Source organism: Acanthaster planci, linkage group LG14 (assembly GCF_054643075.1).
Source record: "Acanthaster planci isolate LZ-2023a linkage group LG14, COTS_SCS, whole genome shotgun sequence".
Lineage (NCBI taxonomy): Eukaryota > Metazoa > Echinodermata > Asteroidea > Valvatida > Acanthasteridae > Acanthaster > Acanthaster planci.
The window spans coordinates 12744754-12768546 of NC_141790.1; the positions used below are offsets into that span (position 1 = coordinate 12744754).

The following is a 23793-nucleotide window of genomic DNA, read 5'->3' on the forward strand; positions in this document are numbered from 1 at the left end:
TCTTTAATTTTAATCAGGAGCACATTTTTACAGTGCTGGACACCTGGAGGGAATATCTTTTGGGCTCAAAATAAAAAAGCTCATAATAATGATTAAACATAAGCAAGGTAGAACAATTTTGTAGGTTTACATCATGGGGAGGTTATTGTGTCATATAAATCCCACTTCTTTGCTTTCTCAGTGAATTAAGGGAGCCACAGTTCGTTATGTCACAAGTATTATATCTGGTCCAGAAGTGGACATGACAAACAAGAAACTACTAAATTCTGGTCAGCTGTCCTATACATGTAAGGCCTACATTTACATGGTCAGTTGAACAACATGTCACACAAATAAAGTGATGTATGTGTAATGTGTAAGACAACTTCGTTAATCAACTATCATGAAAGAATAATACATTTTAAACATCATGTCGATTAATGTTGGATATCTTTGCCCTGCCCGACAAATCCTTGAAATAAATATCATGTCATTCCTCCATGGATCTTTTACCCTTAATCTCATTGGACTAAAAATTAGATGCTAGGTCTAAATCAACTGCAAAAGCTGTCTATGTGGGGTACGCCCTCTTGCGCCGACCTCTTGATAAATAGACGAAAGTGAAAATTATGACGAAGATGGCGCCTGTAAACTGGAAATGGAATCAATGTCACCAATGACTGTGGAATGTTGATGTCTAATTTACTGCTCTTGCCGACCATCAAAGGTAATTGAAAGTATTCAGTGGAAAAAGTATAAATTTTATTTTTCTTTTGTGCGTTTAACAAGTTTTGAAGCCGTCGTAAATTAATTGAAGGGCCTAAATTAAAATGGACAATTCGTCCATTAATTTAAAGCACGGAGATCTATTCTAATTCTGGTTCTGCATGTTAATTCTGCAGGCATGGTCTGTGAGACTGTGTTCATAAATCAATCATGATGTTCGTGATGACCATCAGTAGGATCATCATTCATATGATCATGTTGATAAATCCATGGTAGGCCTAAAAGTGTAGGCTATGATTTCATAGTAAAATTGGGATAGGCCCCGTCACGTACACGATTACTCGAGTCTGTAGCCATAACGTGAAGTTACATGTACATTGTAGGCCTACATACATGTTTGTGGCCGCCGGTAGTATTGTTACGCCCCAACTGTAGCATAAGTCCCAGCTATAGTTGGGATAGTCCCAACTGTAGTGCTGCAGTTGGGCTGGCCCAACTATTGTTGACCAATGTCTGTGGGAAATGTCTCAACATTATCCAAGTCAGTGTGTCTCACACTTGACACACTTCATCTAAAATGTGGCACTTCATCTCTTCATCAGTCCGGAGAAAACATAGTTGCAATATACACGTACCTCCAACAGCTGTTAGGCCTGTAAAGTTGGGAAGGGGAAAAAACTACCTTTTCAAAGGTGGGAGGGGCAACAGTCCCCCAGGCCCCCTGTTCCACCGCTGATGAGTTCAGCAGTTGTTTTGGGTGCCAGATGGGCATGGCACTTAGTGCTGTTGCACAAGCTTACAAGATTAGATCAACAGTTTCCATACTTGCCTTTGAATATGAGTCAAATAACAATAAGCTTTCTATCAAAATTTATTTCACAAGGCCACTTGATGACATCATTGACCTGATACAGACTGTAAGGGTGTGGCTACCAGACCATTGGAATACATTATATTAGTTTGAATGTACATTTATTAGAACAATTTGATGTACATGTAGCGAGAGTGTGGCTCATTATCTTTACTGAATTCTTACCATTTTTTATACAAAGGATGTACTTGTACACCATATAAAACTTGGAAGGTCACTACATGTACAAGTAGAAATAAATATTGTATATCGAATTATGAAGAAATGCAGCATGTTTTTTAGAAAATTCATGGACTCGAATTTGAAACCTCCATTTTCATGGCGTAATATTATGATATCTTCTGATATACCAGTACTGGCAAAGTGGAAAGGAGTCTGTACCCTGTCACCATGTAGTCTATTCAACACCGTGACACCAAACATTTGTCAAATATAGCAAATTCAGCCTCAGCTGAGTTTCATCACTGACCATAAATTTTCTGAGGAAAATATTTTTGGGGGGGAGGACGTCATTTTTAAGACTTGGTGGTATACATGGATAGATGCTGATACTGTGTTAACACGTTTTTGCTTCTGTTTAATTTGTTTGTGTGTTTGTTATTGTTGGTTTAACTCTGTGATCTTGTAGAGAGTTGATCACAGGATAATCACTTGAGGCAAATGACAATAAGCTGTATCTGCTAAGGAAGAAAGGGGGTCTTACCAGCAGTGAGCATGGCGCCAATCCTTACCCCTCAAGCTCAGGCTCAAGCTCAGATGAGCCTTACCCCAATACCTGGGCAGAGGGCAGCATCACCTAGTGGAACCAACAGCATCTCCTTGGGTCTTCTGTTGGAATTCCTAATTCAAAAAACCTACCATGAGCTGATGGTGTTATCAGAGTTACTTCCTAGAAAGACAGACATGGAAAGGTGAGGAATTGTTGATGCCTGGATCATATGACAGTTAAGGCTTAGCAAACTGTATACATGCTCTTTCAAAAAAATATTCTCAATCTGAATTGACCTTTAAACCTCATGTTCTAACCTGGTTACTCTTCCTGCAGTGTGACATTTGTTATTTTGCTGATGTTTAGTGCATGTATTTTCATTAAGTTTATTGGTTATAAAAGGCCATACATAGGCCTATTTCGTGTGTATGCCAAAAATGTGTGTTATTTTAGATATGATTGCAGCTTTTCTTGAAAACAACATTCAACCAGGTTTAACTGATCATTCTTTGCCATTGCACACATTTTCATTGACATTTTCAAGCTATTAAGAGCTTTCTTCTCATCAGGAAAATTGAGATTGTCAAATTTGCTCGGAGTACAAGGCAGTCATTTGTCAGACTCTTAGCCTTAGTGAAATGGGCCAGCAGTGCTGCCAAAGTGGATAAATGTGCAGTAAGTACAGAAAGAAGTGCTCTGTCCATTTCTTGTTTCTTTTGGGCCTTTTTCCAATACTCAACTTCGGCTCCGTCTCAGGCTTCAACTGTGTTTTTACTACCTGACTTTGAAGCTGTAAGTGCATGTATTAGTCTAATAGTGCCACAAAACATCAAATAAGATGCAAGAGAGCAAAAACTTACAGTAATCCAATTTGATTTAAACACTTCAGGCCCACAATCGGATTGGTTTCGGGGACAAAGCCTGAGACGGAGACAAAGTTGAGTATTGGAAAACGGCTTTGGAATCATGAAATTTTCTGGACTATCTCAGGAGACACATCGGTTGAACTTACAAAGTTTCCCCCATCAGAAACTAGGTTACCTTCACTTACCTGCAATATGTTATATAATTTAAATAGCATTAACTGGAAGCCAGCTATGGCTTAAGGATAGACTAAAATTTGAAACTTGTAACAAAGTTGTGTTTGATTCTTTTTTATTATTTGTCTCTGCCATAGGCCATTTCTGCCTTTCTAGATCAGCAGTCACTATTATTTGTGGACACAGCAGACATGTTGTCCCATATGGCTCGAGAGAACCTTGTCCATGCACGGTACGTTCTTCAGGAGTACAGCTTGTGTAATACATGCACTGATAATAACCAAAGAGTGAACACAGTAATTTGAATTCCACAAGGTGTGTCTACTTACATGTAAAAGTGTTTATGTGCATGCCCAAAATTCATCACTCATTGTGGAAGAGGGGCCAGTTTCACAGAGTTGCTTAAGCACAAAATTTGCGTAACGTGAGAAAACCTTGCTTAAGAAAACAAAGGTTACCATTTCAAACTCTACTTGATTGTTATGCTAACCAAAAGACAGCTAAATACGATCCCCAAACAATATACATCACATAGAGTTTTGGCTAGTTACCCGATTTATCAAGCAAGGTTTTCTTGTGCTTAAGCAAATTTTGTGCTTAAGCAGCTCTATAAAATTGGCCCCTGCAGCTGATCTGCCTGGGATAATAGTCTCCTCTCTTGGTTTTTTCTGTAGTTTGCCCAATTTCTCTCTCCCTGTTGCTGTGGATGTATTGACAACAGGACAGTACAGAAGAATGCCCACCTGTATCAAGGTTGAAAAGACTTTTACAGTTTATAACTGAATTGATGAAGAACAGAAAAATATTTAACTCTAGAATAAATGAATATATGAGCATGGGACTGTAGTTAGTTGTGGATCCTTGGCTAATGGAAATAGCTGTCACCACAGTACAAACCAAACATTGCTTCGGCAGTCTTTAATAGGTGTTTGGCCAAGTCTGGGAAGGTCCTAAAGCTTTGGGGAAAAGTCATTGATATTGATATCATACACTCAAAGATCAGATATATCTCAGAAATCTCTGTTTCAGTTGAGAATAAGTATGCAAATGTAGTTGTACACAGTTGCTCTTAAGTTAAAGACAAGACTAAGACTGCATTAACTTGCCTACTAGAATTTATCCAGCCTGTTAACTTTTACCACAGGAGAAGATTGTACCTCCAGATCCTATTTCTCAGAATGAGAAAGCTAGCGTACTACAGCGACTGAACCAGATAATACAGCATCGGTTAGTCACCAGCAAATTACCTTCACAACTGTCAGACTTGTCCATTGGTAAGTACATGCACATGTAGAGCCAATTTTCAAGTTCTCAATCAGCACATCGTCATACCTCTGGTCCATTGCTGGCCAGGTTTTGCCTTATAAGAATCAAACGCCGAACACAAACCTTTTAAAAGTTTTCAACTATTGCTGTGTTGTGATTGCAGTTGATGGAAGAGTCAAGTTCAGTGTTCCACAGGAGTTCGAGGCAAGTTGTCTGACTTTTCATTCCTTGTGTTCTGTCAAAATAAAGTGGTTGATCTAACATGGTTAACATGGGTTTGTTTTTAAAATTTTAACCAGCTTTGCCTTTCATGCATCCCATCACAAAAATGGTGCAACAGGTGTTAAAATTAGTCATTGCCTGTAAAACAATGGCATTGTCAGTTTTGTGATAACAGGAAGTTTCAAGTTTTGAGGCTGATTTAATTTTTTCTTGTGACTTTGACAACTTTTTGTGGTTGCATGGGGTATGAATTCTAACATACATGCCAAGAAGAGTTATGGATGCAGTGTATCACTGATCGGATTTAACCTCTTTTCCAGGCAACATTAACATTGATGGGAGATGACCCTGGCATACCATGGAGGCTTCTAAATATTGAAATCCTTGTCAATGATCCAGACACTGGAGGTAAGACTATCAGGTCTGATACAACTTACAGTTGCGACTCATTGTACAAGTTGGTATTGCTAGTTTGTAGGAATTTTCATTGTATTTATAAGTCATAATAGAGATTTAAAGTTCCTTTTTATTCTGTGAGCTTCATTGTTTGTGTATCTGTGTATCATTTAGTAACTTGTTAACCGTCCAGCAGTATTCTCAAGGGTCAATTTGTTTGAGGCTTCATAAATATATTTTATCTGTCTCTTTTTTGAAATTTGATAATTGAATATGACTTTTATTTTTGTGTTTGTTTTTGCAGATGGCAAAGCATTGGTACATCCCATGCAGGTACAAATGTAGTTACAGATTACAGACTCAGTTCAAACGTTCCTTAAAAGCCGTACAAAATAGCAGTGTTTCAAAATTTAGATGCTGGCACTTTGTCAGTTTCTTGTTGAAAAGTGGCCATTCTTTACTGATACAAACTCAATCATTGTAATCATAATTCATGTCTTTTTCATTCCTACAGATCAATTACATTCATCAGTTACTTCAGTCTAGACTCTTTGGGGATGAAAACACACTACAGGACATGTACAATTGCTTGCGTATCCTTTTTTCTGCAGCCTACTTCCCTTCAGAGTTTCTTAACATATTTTCTGTATCATTTAAAACGTTGCAATTTGTAATTTGAAATTGTTAAATAGTAGTCTGTCCAGTTTGTAGGACTTATCCATTTTCTTTATGTCTTGCTGTCTCCATGAATCTTCAAGTTTTTTTACCTTAATAACTTCTGCAGATAGCTTTTGTCAGTCTCTTCAGTTGGAGGTGCTTCATTCTCAGGTAAGAACTAGTTGAGCTTTTTTGGAGTGCTTCTATTTCCTAAGATTAATGCACTTGCACGAAGAGACAGTACACCTGTCATTTCAGCTGGGACAGGAGCCTAAACCTGTCACCAGAGAGTTGTATAGGCTTGGTATTTGTAATTACATCAGCATTATATCAGTGCCACAGTCTTGTGAACCCTGTGAAATGATTGCTAAACTTCACCATCTGATTCTTCAAAAATCTCTATAACCTTTAGGTAGATATTTACGATCTACAAAATTTAGGGTTATCGTTCCAATGTGATACAGAAAATTACAACAAGTGCGTACTCTTTGTTATCTGTTTAGGCTCAGCGGCTCATTCGAGAGAGATGGGGTGAACATGTGATGATTGAGAAGTACACAGCTGGTCAGTGTCTAACACTGGCTTACTGGAGGTAATTATCCAAAGTTGAAATGTGATTTCTTTTTTAAGTGTATGTGGCTTACATTTTAGCGCAAACTTCTGAAAAGGAAGTTAAATATGTGTTCGTTTGTGTTTGCTTGTGAGATAAACTTTTCTGTTGGATGAGTGTATAAATATCTTATGAAACTTTTCAGTTGATGGGAATAAAAGTTAATATCTGTATTGTATGTATATCCATACATTGTGCAGGTCACAGAGTTTCAACGTAGACAAACCAGAACTGTACAGCTTATCAGTTGGTATTGATACCAATGACACAGCTAAACCCCTCCAGATTAACCATGATCCACCTCTATCAGTGGAAGATGCCAATGAAGTCAACAGGGCTATTCGGGTAAGGCTAATGAGAATTCCTGAATTGCAGTTGAGAGCGTGTCAACTGGACCATGCGTTAATCTCTAAAGTCCTTTTTTATGTCATAGTATTGACAAGTTACCTTCAGACACAGAAATGACAGTCAGTCCATTGTCTTCTTTCTTACACAGTGTGACAGGCTGTCAATTGAACGACTTCTTGTGGAGACTATCCTGATGAGGTCAAAGGTTAAGCTCAAGGTATGTTCTTTTCTGAAGCGAAAAAGCCTGTCTGCATATTTCACAGACAAATTAAAGAATGATTGAATTTTCTAGTGAAAGTTAGTTTGTTTCTAAGTTTGTTGCTTATATCTGTTCACAGGAACTACAGAGTATCTTGGAAAAAGAGCTCACTAACACAAAGAGTAAGTTTTGAGTTCACACTCTCTATCCAGGTAGTAAGATGTCTTGTTGAATGACAGTTTGATCCAGCCTTTGTTCATTTTTTGACTGTTAATTTCTTTGGTTCTGTTTGCAGCACTTATTGAGAACACTCCACCACTGCTGTATGTTCCCATCATAGAACCATGCAGTCAGTCAGAATATCTCACTGTATCTGTGGATATGCAGACTGGTTCCTATCAACCTTATATCGCTCATGCGGGTAAGTTGACATGATCTTCCCTGATTGTCAAACCAACAATTACCACAGAAAACTCACTTTACCCGTGGACTTACACTTCCATTCTTGCAGTGACAGAATGGCATTTATTTATGAGTATGATTCTTATCCATTTTAGATGCAACATTGTTAGAGGAGATGGAACATTGTCTGAACTCTGAACTCATCAAATTGTACCAGTACATCACCAAACTAAGGTAACCTTCCTTCACTTACATAGCCTCATTATCAAACTTATGGTCATTCATGTTCTGTGTGAAACAAGGAGGTCTGTCCAAAATGGTTTGAAATACTATCCAAAATGGCCTGAGATATGTTCACTTTCCTGTATTATTTTGTGTTTCTTTATTCGCATTTAGGATCAACTTAGTAAACTGAATATGCAGGTGCTAAGACACGGAATTTGTGATTAAAAGCACATTCTTATTTCCAACTTAAAGTTGTAGTCAGTTACTCATTTAGTATACAGAAACAACATGTTGGACTACAATGTCATTTTACTCAGTCTTTGATTTCTTCCTCTGACACAGCTTCATGTTGAGTATGCATCACTGCAAGCAGTCTATTCAACAACTTCCATGCAAATGTACAGACAAATTGCCTCTAGTGTCCATATCAGCTGAGCATCCATTGGCAAAACTGTCTCAGAATAGACTCTACATACACCTGGTCAAGCATAAGAACTACTTTGTGGTATGTCTTTAGGTTGTTTACTTGTGTTTTTACTTGATTTACTCAAATGGAGGAATCACTGTCTCATGAGTGACGATACATCTGATTACTGCTTACATCCTGTAGATGGAGGCCATCGGTCATTCAGTACATCAACATAGCTTTGTGCTTTATGACCTCTGGTTTAGGATCAAATTGGTTTAGTATTTACTTTCCTTACTCTCCTGGAAAGCTGAGTCAGTCATTTTTGTCTTGGCCAATTTTAGGCATATCTGTACATAATAGACTTAATTCTGTAGGATGAACTCCAGCAAAACCTTCTGGAATACTTCAAATTGCTTCCTAGTTTGCCTTATGTTTCAAAGGTTTTTATCGCAGTCTTGTTTTATTTTCTATTTTTCAGGTTGTAGAGTTCAACAGTATCAAGAATCAGACCCATCTACATATCCGCTACTACTTATTTCACACCAGACAGGCTGCATTTTATGATCAGTCTGCTGGAGAGGATGTACCTCCATCAACTCAATCTGATTGGGATTCTGGAGAACCTTTCCTTGCACCTCTAAGTTTGATACCTCTAGATGCCAAGAGTTGTACCCATGGTGCAGATACACTGGTGGAAGGTTAGTAATTAACCTACTTCTTCTACAAATTCTGAGGGGTTCAATAAATATGTTTGCATTAATCGAATTAAGGACCTGTTGGTTTGAGCTTATGGTTTCTTTATTGTCTGAGGTTGATATAAATGCAAAGAAATTCAAAACTCTTTTTAAATTTAATTTTGCAGCTGAAGAATTGAACCAAAACCAGAAACGTAAGGTAAGCTAATTGATTCGTACTTGATAAATTACCCAAGTTTAATATTTAAAAACCACTATTTGATTGTTGCTCAAAAAAAGCTGATGTTAGCATATAATTACCACTGTCTAACATTTCCCATTACCCCATCAACAGCTTGGATCCTCCTTAACAAGTTTCAAGAAACAACGCATAGACACTTACTCTGAGTATTTCCAGAGGGAGTTGGTGCACATTATTGCACTGTGTGACAGGAGGATACCTTTCATCTCATTATGTGAGGAGGTAAGTAGTTAAGGTAGTGTTCCTACAGCCCCTGGCAAACCCAGATATTGTTTCCGTATCCAGTTACTAGACATTAGTTCAGGATCCTCAATTCTGTGAAATATGACAGCATTAGTTATGTTTCTCTTTATACAGCTCGTGGAACAAGGCATTCCTTTTCAAGGAATTCAGGTTGAAGCTGAAGGTATCGGGATGGTGGTCAAGTTATGCAGGTAAAATCCAAACCAGACACTTCCATGTCCCTCATGTTGTACCTTTAATTGTTTAGAAAGTTGTATCATTAAATATGCAGTAATTCTAATGTCCATATTCAGGTGCATTGGCAGGCTGGAAGCAATAGTCCACTTGTGTAATCTTTTCTGAAACATGACTTTGGATGTCTTTCAAAACATCACAAACACGTTTTAGATTCTAACTTTTCTTCATTTTGTTTATCCTTCAGTTTGCCAGCCGTTGAAGGAGTTTCAGAAGAAATCAACTCGGTGCTAGCTAATTCCCTTCTAGAATGCTCCTTCAGATTGCTACTCAGAAGTCATTTATTAGTCTGGCAAGTACAGGTAAACTCACTAATAGTTTTTACTAAGCATGAGATATGATACATAATTACCTTTTGGAGAGTAAAGCGAAATGTTTCATCAGTTGTATGTTTTCAAGTCATCCTGATATTTCTGTTTTATACTTGTTTTGCAGCTGACTTTTGGCAATTGTCCAGTTAAGAGTACATTACCCAGAGAGCGAGGTATGAAATCAGGCCTTGTGTAAATATTGTCTGTGTTACTAATGTTGTTCATCTATTAACAATGAGAAGATTGTGAGTGGTACTCTAGTTTGATGTTATCGACTGTGTCTTAGTGTTACCAATTGTTTGCAGTCTAGGTAAGCATTTCCATATCTTGTGATGTATAAAGTACATGTGCATGGATGATGTGGGATTTCCAAACATAAAGGTCATATTTCATAACATGAATGTTAGAGGCTAAGTAATAAAATATAGATAAATCTATGAATGTCCCCATACCACAGGTTCCACAAGATGTTTGTACCTGACATACAGCTCAACCAGCCCTGTCGTTAACCAACTTTTACAAGATTGGAAGGCCATTGGTATGCTGTATGGACCAGTCCAAGATCTAGGATCAGTCATAAATGGTAAGTTTCACAAGGCATATGGCTTAAAATCAACTAGAAACAACAGAATCAGCCACCTCAATATAACAGGATATAACCGCTGGAAGAAACAATTTCTTCCCAGCTGTTCCTGTCACACAGTTGCCATCAGCAACAGCTTTTTTCCTCGCAGTAATTTTTCTTGGTTATTTCAATTACTTGATGTTTAGATCCAGACCTTCCTCTCAGTTCTGTTGCGGAAGTCCGCAGCTACACCTATCAGAAGCTTGTTTTGGTTTACGGCAAAGAAAAGACAAGTACTGTGAGTATTTTATCTTGTGTGTAGTCATTAAAGAGTGGAGAGGGCTTTTAAATGTTGAAGGGGCAAAAACCTTAGAAAAGGAGAAAGTAAAGTTATCAGTGACTGCTTTCCTGTGAGATAACTGGTTTCAATGTCAAGATTTTCTCTGCCTACCTTGCTTTTGTAAACAGACTATATGCCTACCTGTCTCTGATGAAGAACATGTTTCTTTTTGTGACAGGTGACGATATTATGGGACTCTCATGAGACACGATTTCAGCTGAGGTTAGCTGTGATAGGGACTGCATGTTCTTCCAACTGTCACCTGTTAGTCCATCGTCAATTAGAGCAGGAATTTAATACTCACAGCAGTCTCATTAGACTTATGCAGGTAAGATGTCTAACGTAACAAATGATGTTGATCAGCAGGTTGCATTTTTGCCATTTAAGGGATTTAAGACAAATGGAATTGTATATTTTCTTACTCCTTACAGAATATGTGTGACAGCCAACAGCCATTGCAAGCCATCAGCAAACTACCAATGTCACCAGCTCTTGGCGGACTCACATCTCAAGTAAGAAATCAAACATTTTTTAAAAAGATGGACTTAATTTAGTAAAAAATGTCTTGATAATACTCAGAAATATTGGATAAGGCTGGCAGTTCGTAAACGCAAGACATACTGGTCAAAATTGACTAAAAGGACAAGTTAAAAGGTTTCAGGAATTGATACCTGAAAATGTTGGTTTTTATCTTCTAGGTCAGTATTAGTGAGCTTTACAGTCAAATGAGAATGTTGACTAATTATGGGATTTAACCAGAATGTAACTCAACTAAAATCCAACATCTGTTTCTTTGTTTGTAGGCTAACCTCCCATCCCACACTTTTGTGGTCATACCTCAGTCCAGCATTCATGTAAGAGTTGTCTTCAGGAAGACATACTGCCTGGATATTTTATGCAAAGGCAAGAACACAGCCACTGTCAGAGGTAAGTTTTCAGAGAAATGGATTAGCAGTGGATGGGAGTGTACTATACAAGTGTACCATTTAAACTTTGTGGGAATGGTTGGAATAAACCTTGATGTTTTTCTTCAGATGGTGCATATTGTCTCTTTGATGTCAGCAAAGTGGTTGAAGGTTTAACCCCAGCACCAAACCTGAAGGTAATTGCTTCAATTATTGCTTACACGTTTATTTACTTAGTAGAGAAAAATTCTCGAGTAACATTGAGCATGAAATACAACTTACCACTGATGAATTACAAACATTTTCCATACATATTTCATATGTTACATGTATTAAAGGTCTTGTTTGCATAGAACATAATGTAATCGCTGACTGCCACTTGCCTGTGATGCATGTGCTTTTTACAATTTGCTGACATATTAAGTGTTGAGTATTATGCTGTCTTACCCAGTCATTTCTGGAGATGTTTGTTGATGAGTCCGTCTCCAACATGCGTCGGCGTTCCGTCAATGAAGATGATAATCCTCCATCACCAATCGGCATGGATACCGGTGATTCCTTCTTGATGTCACAGCATCATTCTGTCCCCTCTCCTATGGCAAGACTGGGTGGGACTGCATCAGGTGGATTTGTTCACCCAATGACCCCACCCACTGCAATTAGTACCAGTAATCCAGCCACACCTGCTTCACCGCACACGTCAATGCTATCTCAGGTAATACACAAATCTTGAAGCTTACTGGATTAATTATCAACAATATAGAGGAATTCTCAATCATCTCAGTACAAGATTAGTGTCCATATCAAGTCTGAAGCAAGGCTCAGAGGATCATGTTACAAACATTTCTTGTAATTCCTTGCATGCTTATGTTACAGCAATACAGCATGTCTCCTGGAGCTAGTGGATATCCTTTGGCATCACCTCCATCTATTCCTTCTAACATCGTCCCATCGCCATCATCAAATATGTTGAATACTGCCTCTCCTGGTTTGTATAAAACCTATAATGTGGAGCTGTTTTTGTAACGACACCAATTCTATCATTGTTATTATGTTAGAACCCTCTGACTATTGTGTTAATAAGCATTAGTTTTTCTCTGTAATGCATGATTGGTGGAATCTTTCTCTAGTTGTCAAACAACCACTTTTACTTGTTGAATTTATCTCGTCTCCATAAAAATGCAAGGGTTTTTTGCCATTTGCCTGCCTGACGCATAAGGATCTAAAACACCTCTGTCATTTGTTTTGACAACACTTCAAAGATGATAGTTGTGGTTGTTTACTCCAAATTTTTCCAAGCTTCTCCATTTTGATAATTTTGTTGTCACTCTTAGCACTTTATATATATCAGTTACTTTCCTCTGTTTCTGGACAGCTCTTGCTGTAGGTTCTCCAAGCAATGTTCCTCATCATGTACCATCTCCAGGCTCATTTGTACCAACACCATCTCCTAACATCCAGATGCATTCACCAGCTCCTGGGCCTTTCATCAGTCCCCAAAGTCAGTTTCACATTCTTATAATAATAATTAGCTTCATTAAAATGGTTTTGATATGCTTGTTATGAATTACAGCTGGTTAAAAAAGGCTATTAAAATGGTAAAAGCTACTTTTGCCCAACGAGCACCCCAACAAAAGACCAGTGTCATCGGGTGCTGTCATTTCTCCCATTCTACAGATTTGTCAGAGAATGCGAACTCACCCTATCCCAGCATGGGGCTAGCAATGCCTTCACCAGGCCAACGTAATTGGCCTGCATCCCCATCAGTTCCTGGACCATCACCTATCAATCGTTACGGTGTAGCTCATTCACCAGGTATGGCAGCTAGTCACTCACCTGGAAGTAGTGGTTTAGGACAGACAACTGGTTCGGCCCCTACACAAGGTAACAAAGTCATGTTAATGTAGATAATAATAATAATAACAATTATAATAATAAGAGCATTTGTAAAGCACCTGTATCTGCCTCAAAGGCGCTCGTAGCAATCGTATTATCATTATCCCTGCACATTTGGCTCACACATCATCTGAACATTCCTTAAACCATCTCAGCTCCCTGGGGAGTATACTAGCCTGGTGCTGCCATTTCAACGCAAACAGCAAAACATAACCGTGTCTGCCCTCACAGGGTACCCATTTACTCCTGGGTGGAGAGAGGCACAAAGGGGTAAAGTGACTTGTCCAGGATCACAACATGCTGCCACCATCTGGATTCAAACCCCTGACCCTAAGATCAGATGCTACAAACCCTAACCACTAGGCCACATGCCTCCAAGGATATAAACCCAAGATATCCCACATGTAGCATAAAAGTATTTGATAAAACTAGTATTAAAAAAATTGAATTTTGTGATGTTCCTATTTGTATAGCATTGTATTTTAACACTGATAATATTTCATGTACAGCTCCTATGCCAATGCGACCAGCTAGACACCTGCCATCACGTTCTTGGGCTGCTTCCATCCCTACTGCATTGTCCTATGAAGCTATCACCAAGATCTTTACCCCAGCTCCTGCTCCTGGAGTTATTGGTGGTCCAGCTGCCAACCTTTGCTGTCCAGCAGAGCGATTTCTAGGCTCCATACACAGCAAAAGATATCTGCAGAGAGTATTTCACAGTATAGAAACGGTTAGTTACTTCTGTCATTCACATTTCATTATTCGCTTTCATTGTGGACTATTTTTCCCTGAATTATTGGCCCCAGTTTCTCTTTGATTAAAAAAAATTGACAATGTTGCCCTATTCCTTTTAGAAACCAATAAAAATGGAATATTTTTGAAAATCTAGTGATTGTAATACATTGATGTTTCTTCTCTAATCCTTTGTAATTCTTGCAACCCAGATACAAGAGGTTCCATCGAATGAGCCTGGAATGTTACACTATCGTACAGAATCCTTGCAGTACTGGGTGTCCCTGAACCCCAACACCATGCAGACACTACACCTACAGGTCAAACCTAATCCAGGTAAGCTAATTCTTGGATTTTCTAGCAATTATCCAGTCAGCCTCAATAGTTTCTTCATGTTTCTTTCATGATGGAGATTTTTTGTATAAACTGTTCAATTAGGTTTAAAGAAAAATCCCATTTCTTAGAAGTTATATCAGCCCCTTAAGTTTGTTGCATTTGCCATTGGATTATTCGACTGTGAACACAGCTGTGGATTCTGGAGATCTTCGTCCTGTATTTTCATCAGTACTTGTATGCTCCAACTTTTCTTTTAAAATCTCCAGCCCCTTAGAATCTGCTTCTCCACACCAACTTGGCTGTGCTCATATCTTTGGAATGTTTATGGGTCTGATGGACAGGGGTAATAATGTTCGGGTATCTTGAGCACAAGTGATGTGTATGTGGGCTTAATGAATACATGTACCCATTATTATCCACAGATACCAAAGTTATCTGTGATTTCCATGATCACAATGGTTTTCTCGAGGCAAATAAAAACAACTGGAAATGTCCCTTCCAAAACCTTGTCCATGTTTATCACTCAGATATGAATGACCGATGGAACCAGGATGAGCTGCAAGTGATTGAGCGATATTTTGAAACTAAGGTGAGTCTTACCTGAACATCAAGTAGCAAACATGCATCCATGCACCATTTGAGTTAACTTGGAGGGAAGCCATAAGTGGCAATATGTCTTATACACGAACACAGATTCCATATTGAGGATTAATGCCATTTTCAAGAAACCTCTGTGAGTTGGATTGTTTCCACTCGGCTATAGTGTTCTATTTTTGATAATTCCTTTATTTGATGGATAGCTGTATTGTTTTTAATATCTGAATATCCTTAATATCATCAGGTTGTGTGCCCACCATACAAATTGAGTGCCATCCTAGCTTTTTCCCGTGCTCTGAGTGGACCAACACGTATCTTGAAAGACTTAGTCCAGTTGATGAGACTTGAACTGTTACCAGACCGTACCTTAAAATGGACAATCCAGTGGTGTCTGACTGTTCCTCCTAATGACTCCTTTGGTGTTGCTCCACCTGGTACAGCTGCTTTAGCCATCAAGACGAAGATGCTGTTCTTTGTGAGTAAAGATGATTTGGGAAGTTTAATGTTTTAAGAACTCTCTGAACAGAACACTCAACTTTTTAAAAGCGCTTACCTATTTCTTCATGTTTGTATATGTTTGGTTCTTAGATTCAACTGACGCGTATTGGTATGAATCCACCAGTGGGTCAGGATACTCAATCAATCGTCATCCCTATCGTTCATGACATGCAAGCTAACACAACCTCTTACGTTGACCGACAAAAACCGCACAATGCATCAGCTGCAACAGTCAGTAACATGCTCAAGAGATCCAATGAGATGTTCCAGAACAAAGGTCAGTTTTGTAAACGCCCAACCTTTTTATCCATTTGCTGCCAGGGAACCCCTTTTGAGCACCATAGGTTTATATGCAGAGCCGGGGTGCGCGAAATGGGGAAAAAGAGCTGGTCCATGTCACAACAGACCATACTCGGATCAAAAGACCTGCTGCTGGGAATTGCTATCATTTTTCAGCTTGCATTTTCTAAGGAAATCCATCACTGTTTTTAAACAGTATACCACTGTTTTGGCCATAGCACGCCCGCGGCTTAGCACCACGGACAAAAGTGCTCCAGGACCCCCTCGATGAGTGGCACAGCACCGCTGCATGCTAATCCAGCCGCGTTTGAAAAGACGCCCACTCACATTCATTGGGGACAAAGGAAATTACACAACACCTCACAATTCTGGGCTCTCTTTGCAGGCTGAAATATTCAGGAGTCAATGATGGTTACCTGTCAGCCTAGAGTAGCCACCAAACAGTCATTCGTGTGGGTGTAAACATACATTAAATGAAATGATGGATATTTGAAGAATTTTGAAAACTGAAAACCTTGAAAATCGCCTTTATGTGTTCACTGCATTGTTCAAACCACCCAGCAGCAAGTGGTTAAAGTTATGCTGTGGTAACTCACACGTCTTTGGTTTTTTTTACATTTTTTACTCTTCAGTGACATTTTCCATGTAACCTTTCTTATTTTGCAGTTGAGTGCACCATTTTCCCAGTCATCAGGGACTTAATGACGAACCTAGTGTTACCTCAGTGAATGAAAGACAAAGGGTTTTCATCCTACATTTTCTCTTGATACGCCAGACATGAAGGAGCTGGGATGAGTGTTCAGTAAAAGTAAACTTGCCTAACCTGCCAAGAAGGTATTTACAGTGTATATCACAAATGTGAGGATTGCCCTTTTTTGTATCCGTTTTGCTAGTGGGGAACATTTCAGAAGACTTCTTGCCAGAGGATATTACAGATTTATTTACTTCACAAAATAAGCCTGATAACAAATAAAGCACAAGTACATGCCTCAACACTTAGGATAACCTGTTGTTGGCTGAATTTTTATCCTCTGGGAAAAACTTTCACTCTTGTAATTCCAGATTGGTAGAATGTAATATGAAGTTTATGCCTGTGCATATACATTAAGGTTGTTATTGGGAAGTGTAAATAATCCGTTTACATGTACATATTAGGACAGTATAATGCATGCTTTATATTAGCTAAGCGGATAATCATGAATTGATGAGATGTATACACGATAAAATATTTGATGAAATAATGGAGTCATGCTTCACAATATCAAATTCATCATACAAATCCATGTACACTGTACATGTATTTTAGATTTTCTGTTCATGACTTCCACATATTTCACACAACCTATAGCGAACTCCTTAAGAACCAAAGCATACTGATTGTCAGTGATGAAGAATGTCTGGTATTATCCCAAATGATCATTTCTAGTGGCTTATCTTTTTATAAGTATAGAATATATTTCAATGTAGTACCCCACTGTCATCCATTGTAATTTTCTAGCAATGGAAAGCAACTAGAGTAAAGATGTATGTGAAAATTGGAAACTGCAGATACAGGTACATGTATTATTGAGCTTAGACTGAATTCAAACTTTAAAAGACACATCCTCCAGCTGGTGATATTAGTTTGGGGGATTCCAGTCGGCAAATGTTTCAGCTCAATTAACATTTTTGCACCTGTTTTATGCATTGTTCAACACATTTGTTTGACAGTTACTCGGGATTCTGCAACTGCAGATATGCAGAACCACACATACAAGAGTTATAGTTCACATGGTGCTACCGGGGCAAACTGTTACTTTACTTGCCACCTTCACCTTAAAACTCTTCAAATCTCATCTGCTCAGGATTGTAGCAAAGTTTACATTTGTCACATGGCAAAAGTGGTGGCTGATATTTTGAACCCTGTAGTGTGTATTTGGTTTGGTAAACTTTACAATGGCTGGAAATAACTCATGTGGCAATTAAACATTTCTACATTTGTGGAAAGTACAGTATCTGGCTTAAATAAATTATAAATGAAATGAAGGTAAACTGCATATGATCCCTTTTGGTGTTGTATCAGAGTTAAAAACTTGGCACAAAAAGTTTGAACAACTGCTGTAGAACGATGCAGGAAATTAATAAAACACGAACCAAACATGAAAGGAAATTTTCCAAAGCAACTGCTGTTTAATAAGTTAATATCTTACTTAGCATGTAAAAAAAGAAGTCAAAACTGATGGCATAAGCCTTTGAAGTACTTACACTTTTAAAAATTGCAAATTTTGCATATTTCATTTAAATGACATATAAGTGACACATTTCAAAATCCAAACGTCAGGTCTGCTGTGAACTTATTGATTGGTTATTAACTGCATGAAAACCTTGGCTATATTGTATTTTGAATTTTTTTAAGTATCTCATTTCAGAAAGGCCTAGAATATTCTTGCATTGCATAATAGATGTACAGGCAATGATAAACTTCAAGACAACATTTGCACTGTACAAAATAAAAATGAGCCTTCCTTACAAATGTGCAGAAAGTTAACAATAATCACGCTGAAGTGACACTCATAAAAAAAAAACATCTTCCAGAATTCTAGATTCCTGTAACTCTGTATCTGTGTCTGTGTCCACTACATCCTGAAACAAGTCAGGTGTGCTGATGTAACACTGTCTGATCATGCTCCTGCTGTCGGTTATATTCACTAGTCTGGCATGGGTTGTGTTGGGTTGGGTGGGGGATTCCATCTCGGAAATTAAATCAGAAAGGCGAGTTGCATTACTATGGGGGAAAAATATACATGTTAAATGGCCAGGTAGACAACACTGAGAAGCAGCCAATTTCAATCCCATAATATCCACAAACTTTACATACAATAATCAACCTCTCACCTTTTCTTTTCTTTTGTTATACCACTGTGATATCTAGGACTTTGTGGGAGTGACACTGCTCGTCTGTTGGAAGTATTTAAATCAATAAATAAATCAATGTAAATATTTCCAAGTAAATTCTTGTTTTCAAGATGACTGACAGATTAAGATCACCCCTGATGTTTTCGTTGGATTACAGGAACCAACTCCTGGACTTAATAATCCAACACACACGCCAACTAGAAAGAATTTGTGCATGTGCAATTGTGCATGTACATGACGCTTGGTGGCGACAAACATAACAGACCTTGTTACCAGTTCTGAGCATGTGTGCATTGTTTTGAGCATGCCTGAATAGTTCTCAGCTCGCACAATACCTTGAAAAAGGACCAGTATGTCTGATGCCACCTGCGTCTCAAAGTCTCCCACTACATGTAGTCTGCACATCTCAACTCACCTCCGTCGATGCTGCATTTGAATTGGTTCCCTATTCGTATGAGCAGCAGGTGCAGGGGTGATATGAACCTTCCCAGGGGACAAACTAAGGCCTCCCTTTCCAGGACATCTTGCAGTTTCTGTTTTGTGGTCCTTGTACAAAGGAGATGTTGACCTGTCGACCATTCTTGCCTGGGACATGCCTGAGCTGGATGTGGACGGTGAATAAGATGGCATGGACCCTGCCAAAACAAAAAATCCCATCATGGACCACTGTCAAGTTTGCCCACCGAAGCTTTAACTGCACTCATTAAAACATTGCTAGTAAAAGCAAGGTTAGGTTATTTTCACAGTATTGAATAGATTCAAAATAATTGTATTTATTTAACATCTAAATGAAACAAAAATGACACCAAAATGAAACAAACTGTCATATGTACCTTGTACATGTATTTTGTTCCTTGGCTGGGAGTTGGGATACAGTGATGCATAGCCATCAATCTTAATTCCTCGTGTCCTCTGTGATGGATTTTCTGTTGCTGTAGCAACTCTGGCATTTAACATATCAGTGCCACAGGGATTCCTACTTCTTGGACTAACATCTAATCTTCTCATAGAGGTTTCAAGGGCTTCTTTTGATGTTGATTGGTTCATGAAACTTTCGGGCGGGTAATTAGTTGAGATGACTTCATCACTGTCATTCTCACTCCCAGAGGGCACTTCATGCTGCATCCCACTATAAATGTTTGGTTCTTCCCATTCAAGATCTTTAACATTCTTCTGAGGGTGAGAGGTTGCCACTGTGCCACTGCCATGGTCAAGCCATTCTCTTTCCATGTGGGAGGCTGTACTGTGTCTTTGCCCTTCCTGTTCCAGCTGGCGTAATCTGTGGAGCTCAAGTTGGTTCTGTTTTTGGAGTAGTATCTTTTCTTGATCTTTGAGTTTCTGTCGCAGCAAAGCTTGCTCTTGACGAAGCTCGTGTCTCTGCCTCTCAAGAACAGCATGGCATTGCTCAGGTAACCCAGTTGCCTGGTAAGCTGGCTGCCTGGTTACAGCATGTGGGATCTCTGATATTTCTCCATGGTGGTGGTTGTTGGAACCAATCTTATCTCTTTGAGTGTTTCCTTGTAATCCATCAGGTGCACCATTCTGATGGTTCCAAAAAGCAGCTACATATTGTGGGGATTTGCTGTCTTGGCTTTCAAAGTCTGTCTCCAATTCTGGCTGAAGGGGTCTGAACTCCCCTGACTGAGGTCTGGATCCAAACATTTCTTGTGAATCCTTGGGATAGCTAGAAGATGGACCACTTTGTGGTAAGTGTATTCTGTGTTCAGGATCAAGGCCAGGTTGAAACATGTACCCTTGGGGGTTTCTGTTGGTTCCATAGGACACATACATTGCAGGTTCACTCCTGCTAGCAAGTACTCTTACTTGTGGCTCAGTCCAACTTGTGTTACCACTATGTACTTGTTGAGACCTGTGGGTACTAGCCAACAATGGGTTGAACTCAGTTCCAATGATGTTTGGGTGGGACAGTTGGGTCCTGGGTACTGGATGTTGATGGGTACCAGCTGGTTGGTTCCAACTTGATGTTTGATGTATATCAGGCACTTGGTAGTCTTGTACCAAGCTGGATTGATGGGTAACAGGGTACCTGTACCCAGTGTGAGGTGCATTATTGTACCCATTTGACTGAGTCAGGGTAGCATGCTGGCTGGTGGTCTGGTGATCAGTTACTCTGAGTGTTCTTAGCTGACGTTCTTTGTGTGGTGTATTTGACTGATTCTTTTTAACCACTGGTGCATAATCTGGCGCTGGTTTGGTGGGCGACTGTGGGGCCATGCCGAACTATCCATGCACAACAAAAATAAAAAAGGCAACACCAACTCTTTCAAACACCTGTCAGTAATATTTAACGGAATCAAGACGCCATGCAAGTAACAACCAGCACTTGATCCCCAATCAAGTTGTGAAATTACTACATACTTGTACATACATAGACTAATCTTAGCTGCAACTTGACAAAGCATTATCCAACTCTCTCTTCTGACCACCCTCTGCTTCTTTTCAATAAAACCAACCTTTGGAGGTGATGCTCGATGATGTAAAGACAAAGCAAGCTTCTCTTGTTCAGATGCTAGCTGTGACTGGTACTCAGCTAGAAGCTTTTGACATTCTAAATATTGTTTCTGAGTCAGTGCTGTATGGTTAAAGAAAGTTGTAAAGGTTCATTCCATTTTACAAATTGAAATAACCTTAATTTACATCGATGGAAAAAAGACAACTTAACCCTAACCCTCCTCAGTCCTCCAACAGGTGAAGGATCGAGGAGGGTTAGGGTTAAAGAGTAAAGATTACTGATAGCAAATATAATTGCAATAAATTTTGGGCAGTAAGCCTCTACAAAGGATATGTTCTCTCTCTTGTATAATGGCTGCCATCTGTTCGTGTAATTTGTTAACTTTATCTTCATAAGAGCGTCGCTCTACACTGAGTTGCTGAACAATTACCTCCTTCTCCTCTCCTGCCCTGCAAGACAAAGAATGGGAGAAGAAATGAAGGAATGATTTTTAAAAGTTCTAATATGAATGAAAACATATTCCTCTTAATTGGGTGAGGAAAAGGAGACAAGAGAAGAAGTGGTTTCCTTACTTTGCTAATTCTCTGATCAAATTAGCAATCCTCTTTTTGTCTTCTGGTTTGAGATCCTTCAGCGATGGCTTGTCTTTTAACCTTGGGGCTTCCTGTCAATTAAGCATGTAAATTTCTGACAAACACTTGGCAACAAGCAGCTGGAGTTTCTATGCAAGAAAACATGAATCTAAATATTACTTTGACATAAAACTGAAACAAATCTTATTTTTTAGACAAAAGTAAACGATGGCAACATTACCACTGATGATGTTTTTGACTTGTGTATGTCTTTGTCCTTCCTCCTATCATGGTTTTCCACTCTGCTTTCAGTGTTAGTTCGTTCCTTCATCAATCTTTCATCTCCTGAAGCTTTCATTGCTTTATTCAACATATCGTTAGACTGATGAAACTTCATTTTCTGTGTCATTTTTATGTTACCTGGCTGGTCAACTCCTGTAAGTACAGGCATCACAGCTCATTAATAATTAGGTTAAATTACAGACTGACATGAAGATTTCAATTTTTCCCTAGAGTTATTTCTTACTGAAAATAATAAAATAACCTAAATTAAAGTCTAATTTAGCAGGGAAAATTTAAGGTCATGGAGGTATTCACGTAGAAAACACATGTAATTTTTCTGACCAATCATAGTGCATGGGTGTCAAGCAGTGTCATGATACCTGTACAGAACTCACCCCTATCCTACATCTCTACATTTAACATGATTAAGGCTCAGTCGAAAATTAACTAGGCTTGGCCCTAACATACATGTAAGGCGTAGGCCAGGGCTACTTTTTCCAACTTACCAGGGACAAATGAGTGCAAGTAGCCATCAGAGTCCTTGTTGTAACTCCTCTCTGAAATGAAATGTCAAGGAATACAACAGCTTGAACAGGCATGACAGCAACACCACCATTACTGTTCATCAGCCTACACTACTGCCCAATGGCTTATTTATTCCACTAAGACTAAGTCTTTGTCACACATGACACTGCAGTACGCATTAAGACTGGCATATATGTATGATGTAGCACATAAAAGCACCATGCAAGCACACAGTTACATCATAGAGCTATATATACATGTACGTGTAATTTATAAACACTCTCAGGTCTAGGTTACGTTGTTAGCTACATGTAGCCCAGGTTGGACGACGTCTACATTACATTGCGACAGTAAATGTAGAAGTCGTCCAACCTGGGCTAGTCGTTCATGTCCTTGGTATACTATTGTTACGCCCCAACTATAGCATAAGTCCCAACTACATGTATAGTTGGGACAGTCCCAACTGTAGTACTGCAGTTGGGCTGGCCCAACTATTGTTGACCAATGTCCGTGGGAAATGTCTCAACATTATCCAAGTCAATGTGTCTCACACTTGACACAATTCATCAAAATGTGGCACTTCATCTCTTCATCTAGCCCTATGACCAATTACATGACATTTGTAAATGATATGACTTTGGCACATGCTGGACACATGCACACAGGACCTCTCTGCTGTAGTTGGGCCGGCCCAACTGTAGCACTCTAGTTGGGACGGGCCCCACTAGAGTTGGGACTGATGTTGGGGCGTAAGGTTATAGTTATACGTTAGCAAACAACTCGACTGGGAGTCTCACAACACTTTTATTGATTTCATCCATAACTTCCACATGTATGTATATGTTTTACAAATCTGTCCAATCTTCATCACACCCACAGGCCTTTCAAGCAGAAAGATAACGATACCTTCTCGAGTCCAGAAAATTTCGTGGGGGTTCCCATCTCCGTCCGCCATTTTGGGTTTTCGGAAATGACCGCCGTTGACGTAACGCGCGCATGCGTAAACACGGCAACTTGAACTAAAAACCTTGTTACTCGTCCTTGGATCCGGATCAGACAAGGAAGGTGATTGAACTTATCAAATTTTGGTA

General features: G+C 39.0%; 2 protein-coding genes across 5 annotated transcripts; one reads left to right on the forward strand and one right to left on the reverse strand.

The window, feature by feature from the left end:
* Nucleotides 1-574: 574 nt before the first annotated feature.
* Nucleotides 575-18531, forward strand: med14 (mediator complex subunit 14). The gene is made up of 40 exons (XM_022239513.2): nt 575-706; nt 2205-2487; nt 2855-2960; nt 3463-3557; nt 4000-4078; nt 4470-4599; nt 4755-4795; nt 5134-5221; nt 5514-5542; nt 5724-5802; nt 5994-6037; nt 6370-6458; nt 6677-6821; nt 6973-7041; nt 7163-7205; nt 7319-7444; nt 7581-7659; nt 7993-8155; nt 8538-8757; nt 8922-8953; nt 9089-9217; nt 9353-9429; nt 9660-9774; nt 9908-9956; nt 10241-10366; nt 10555-10646; nt 10867-11016; nt 11120-11200; nt 11492-11615; nt 11723-11790; nt 12045-12308; nt 12470-12581; nt 12969-13094; nt 13271-13477; nt 13999-14222; nt 14437-14560; nt 15088-15149; nt 15402-15632; nt 15746-15932; nt 16622-18531. The coding sequence occupies exons 2-40, from the start codon at nt 2291-2293 to the stop codon at nt 16681-16683; spliced, it is 4464 nt and encodes a 1487-aa protein (XP_022095205.1). The 5' UTR covers nt 575-706; nt 2205-2290; the 3' UTR covers nt 16684-18531.
* LOC110981705 (uncharacterized) lies at nt 18101-23695 on the reverse strand. Of its 4 annotated transcripts, none has more exons than XM_087145480.1 (10): nt 23609-23695; nt 22684-22734; nt 22137-22330; nt 21896-21987; nt 21657-21772; nt 21325-21440; nt 19684-21091; nt 19266-19485; nt 18830-18892; nt 18101-18685 (listed from the first exon to the last, which is right to left on the reverse strand). In XM_087145480.1, the coding sequence occupies exons 1-10, from the start codon at nt 23655-23657 to the stop codon at nt 18643-18645; spliced, it is 2352 nt and encodes a 783-aa protein (XP_087001606.1). In that variant the 5' UTR covers nt 23658-23695; the 3' UTR covers nt 18101-18642. The 4 variants fall into 4 exon arrangements, with proteins under 4 accessions (XP_087001606.1, XP_022095206.2, XP_022095208.2 ...); XM_022239514.2 differs by having other exon boundaries at nt 18101-18719; XM_022239516.2 differs by lacking the exon at nt 22137-22330 and having other exon boundaries at nt 18101-18719.
* Nucleotides 23696-23793: the final 98 nt, after the last annotated feature.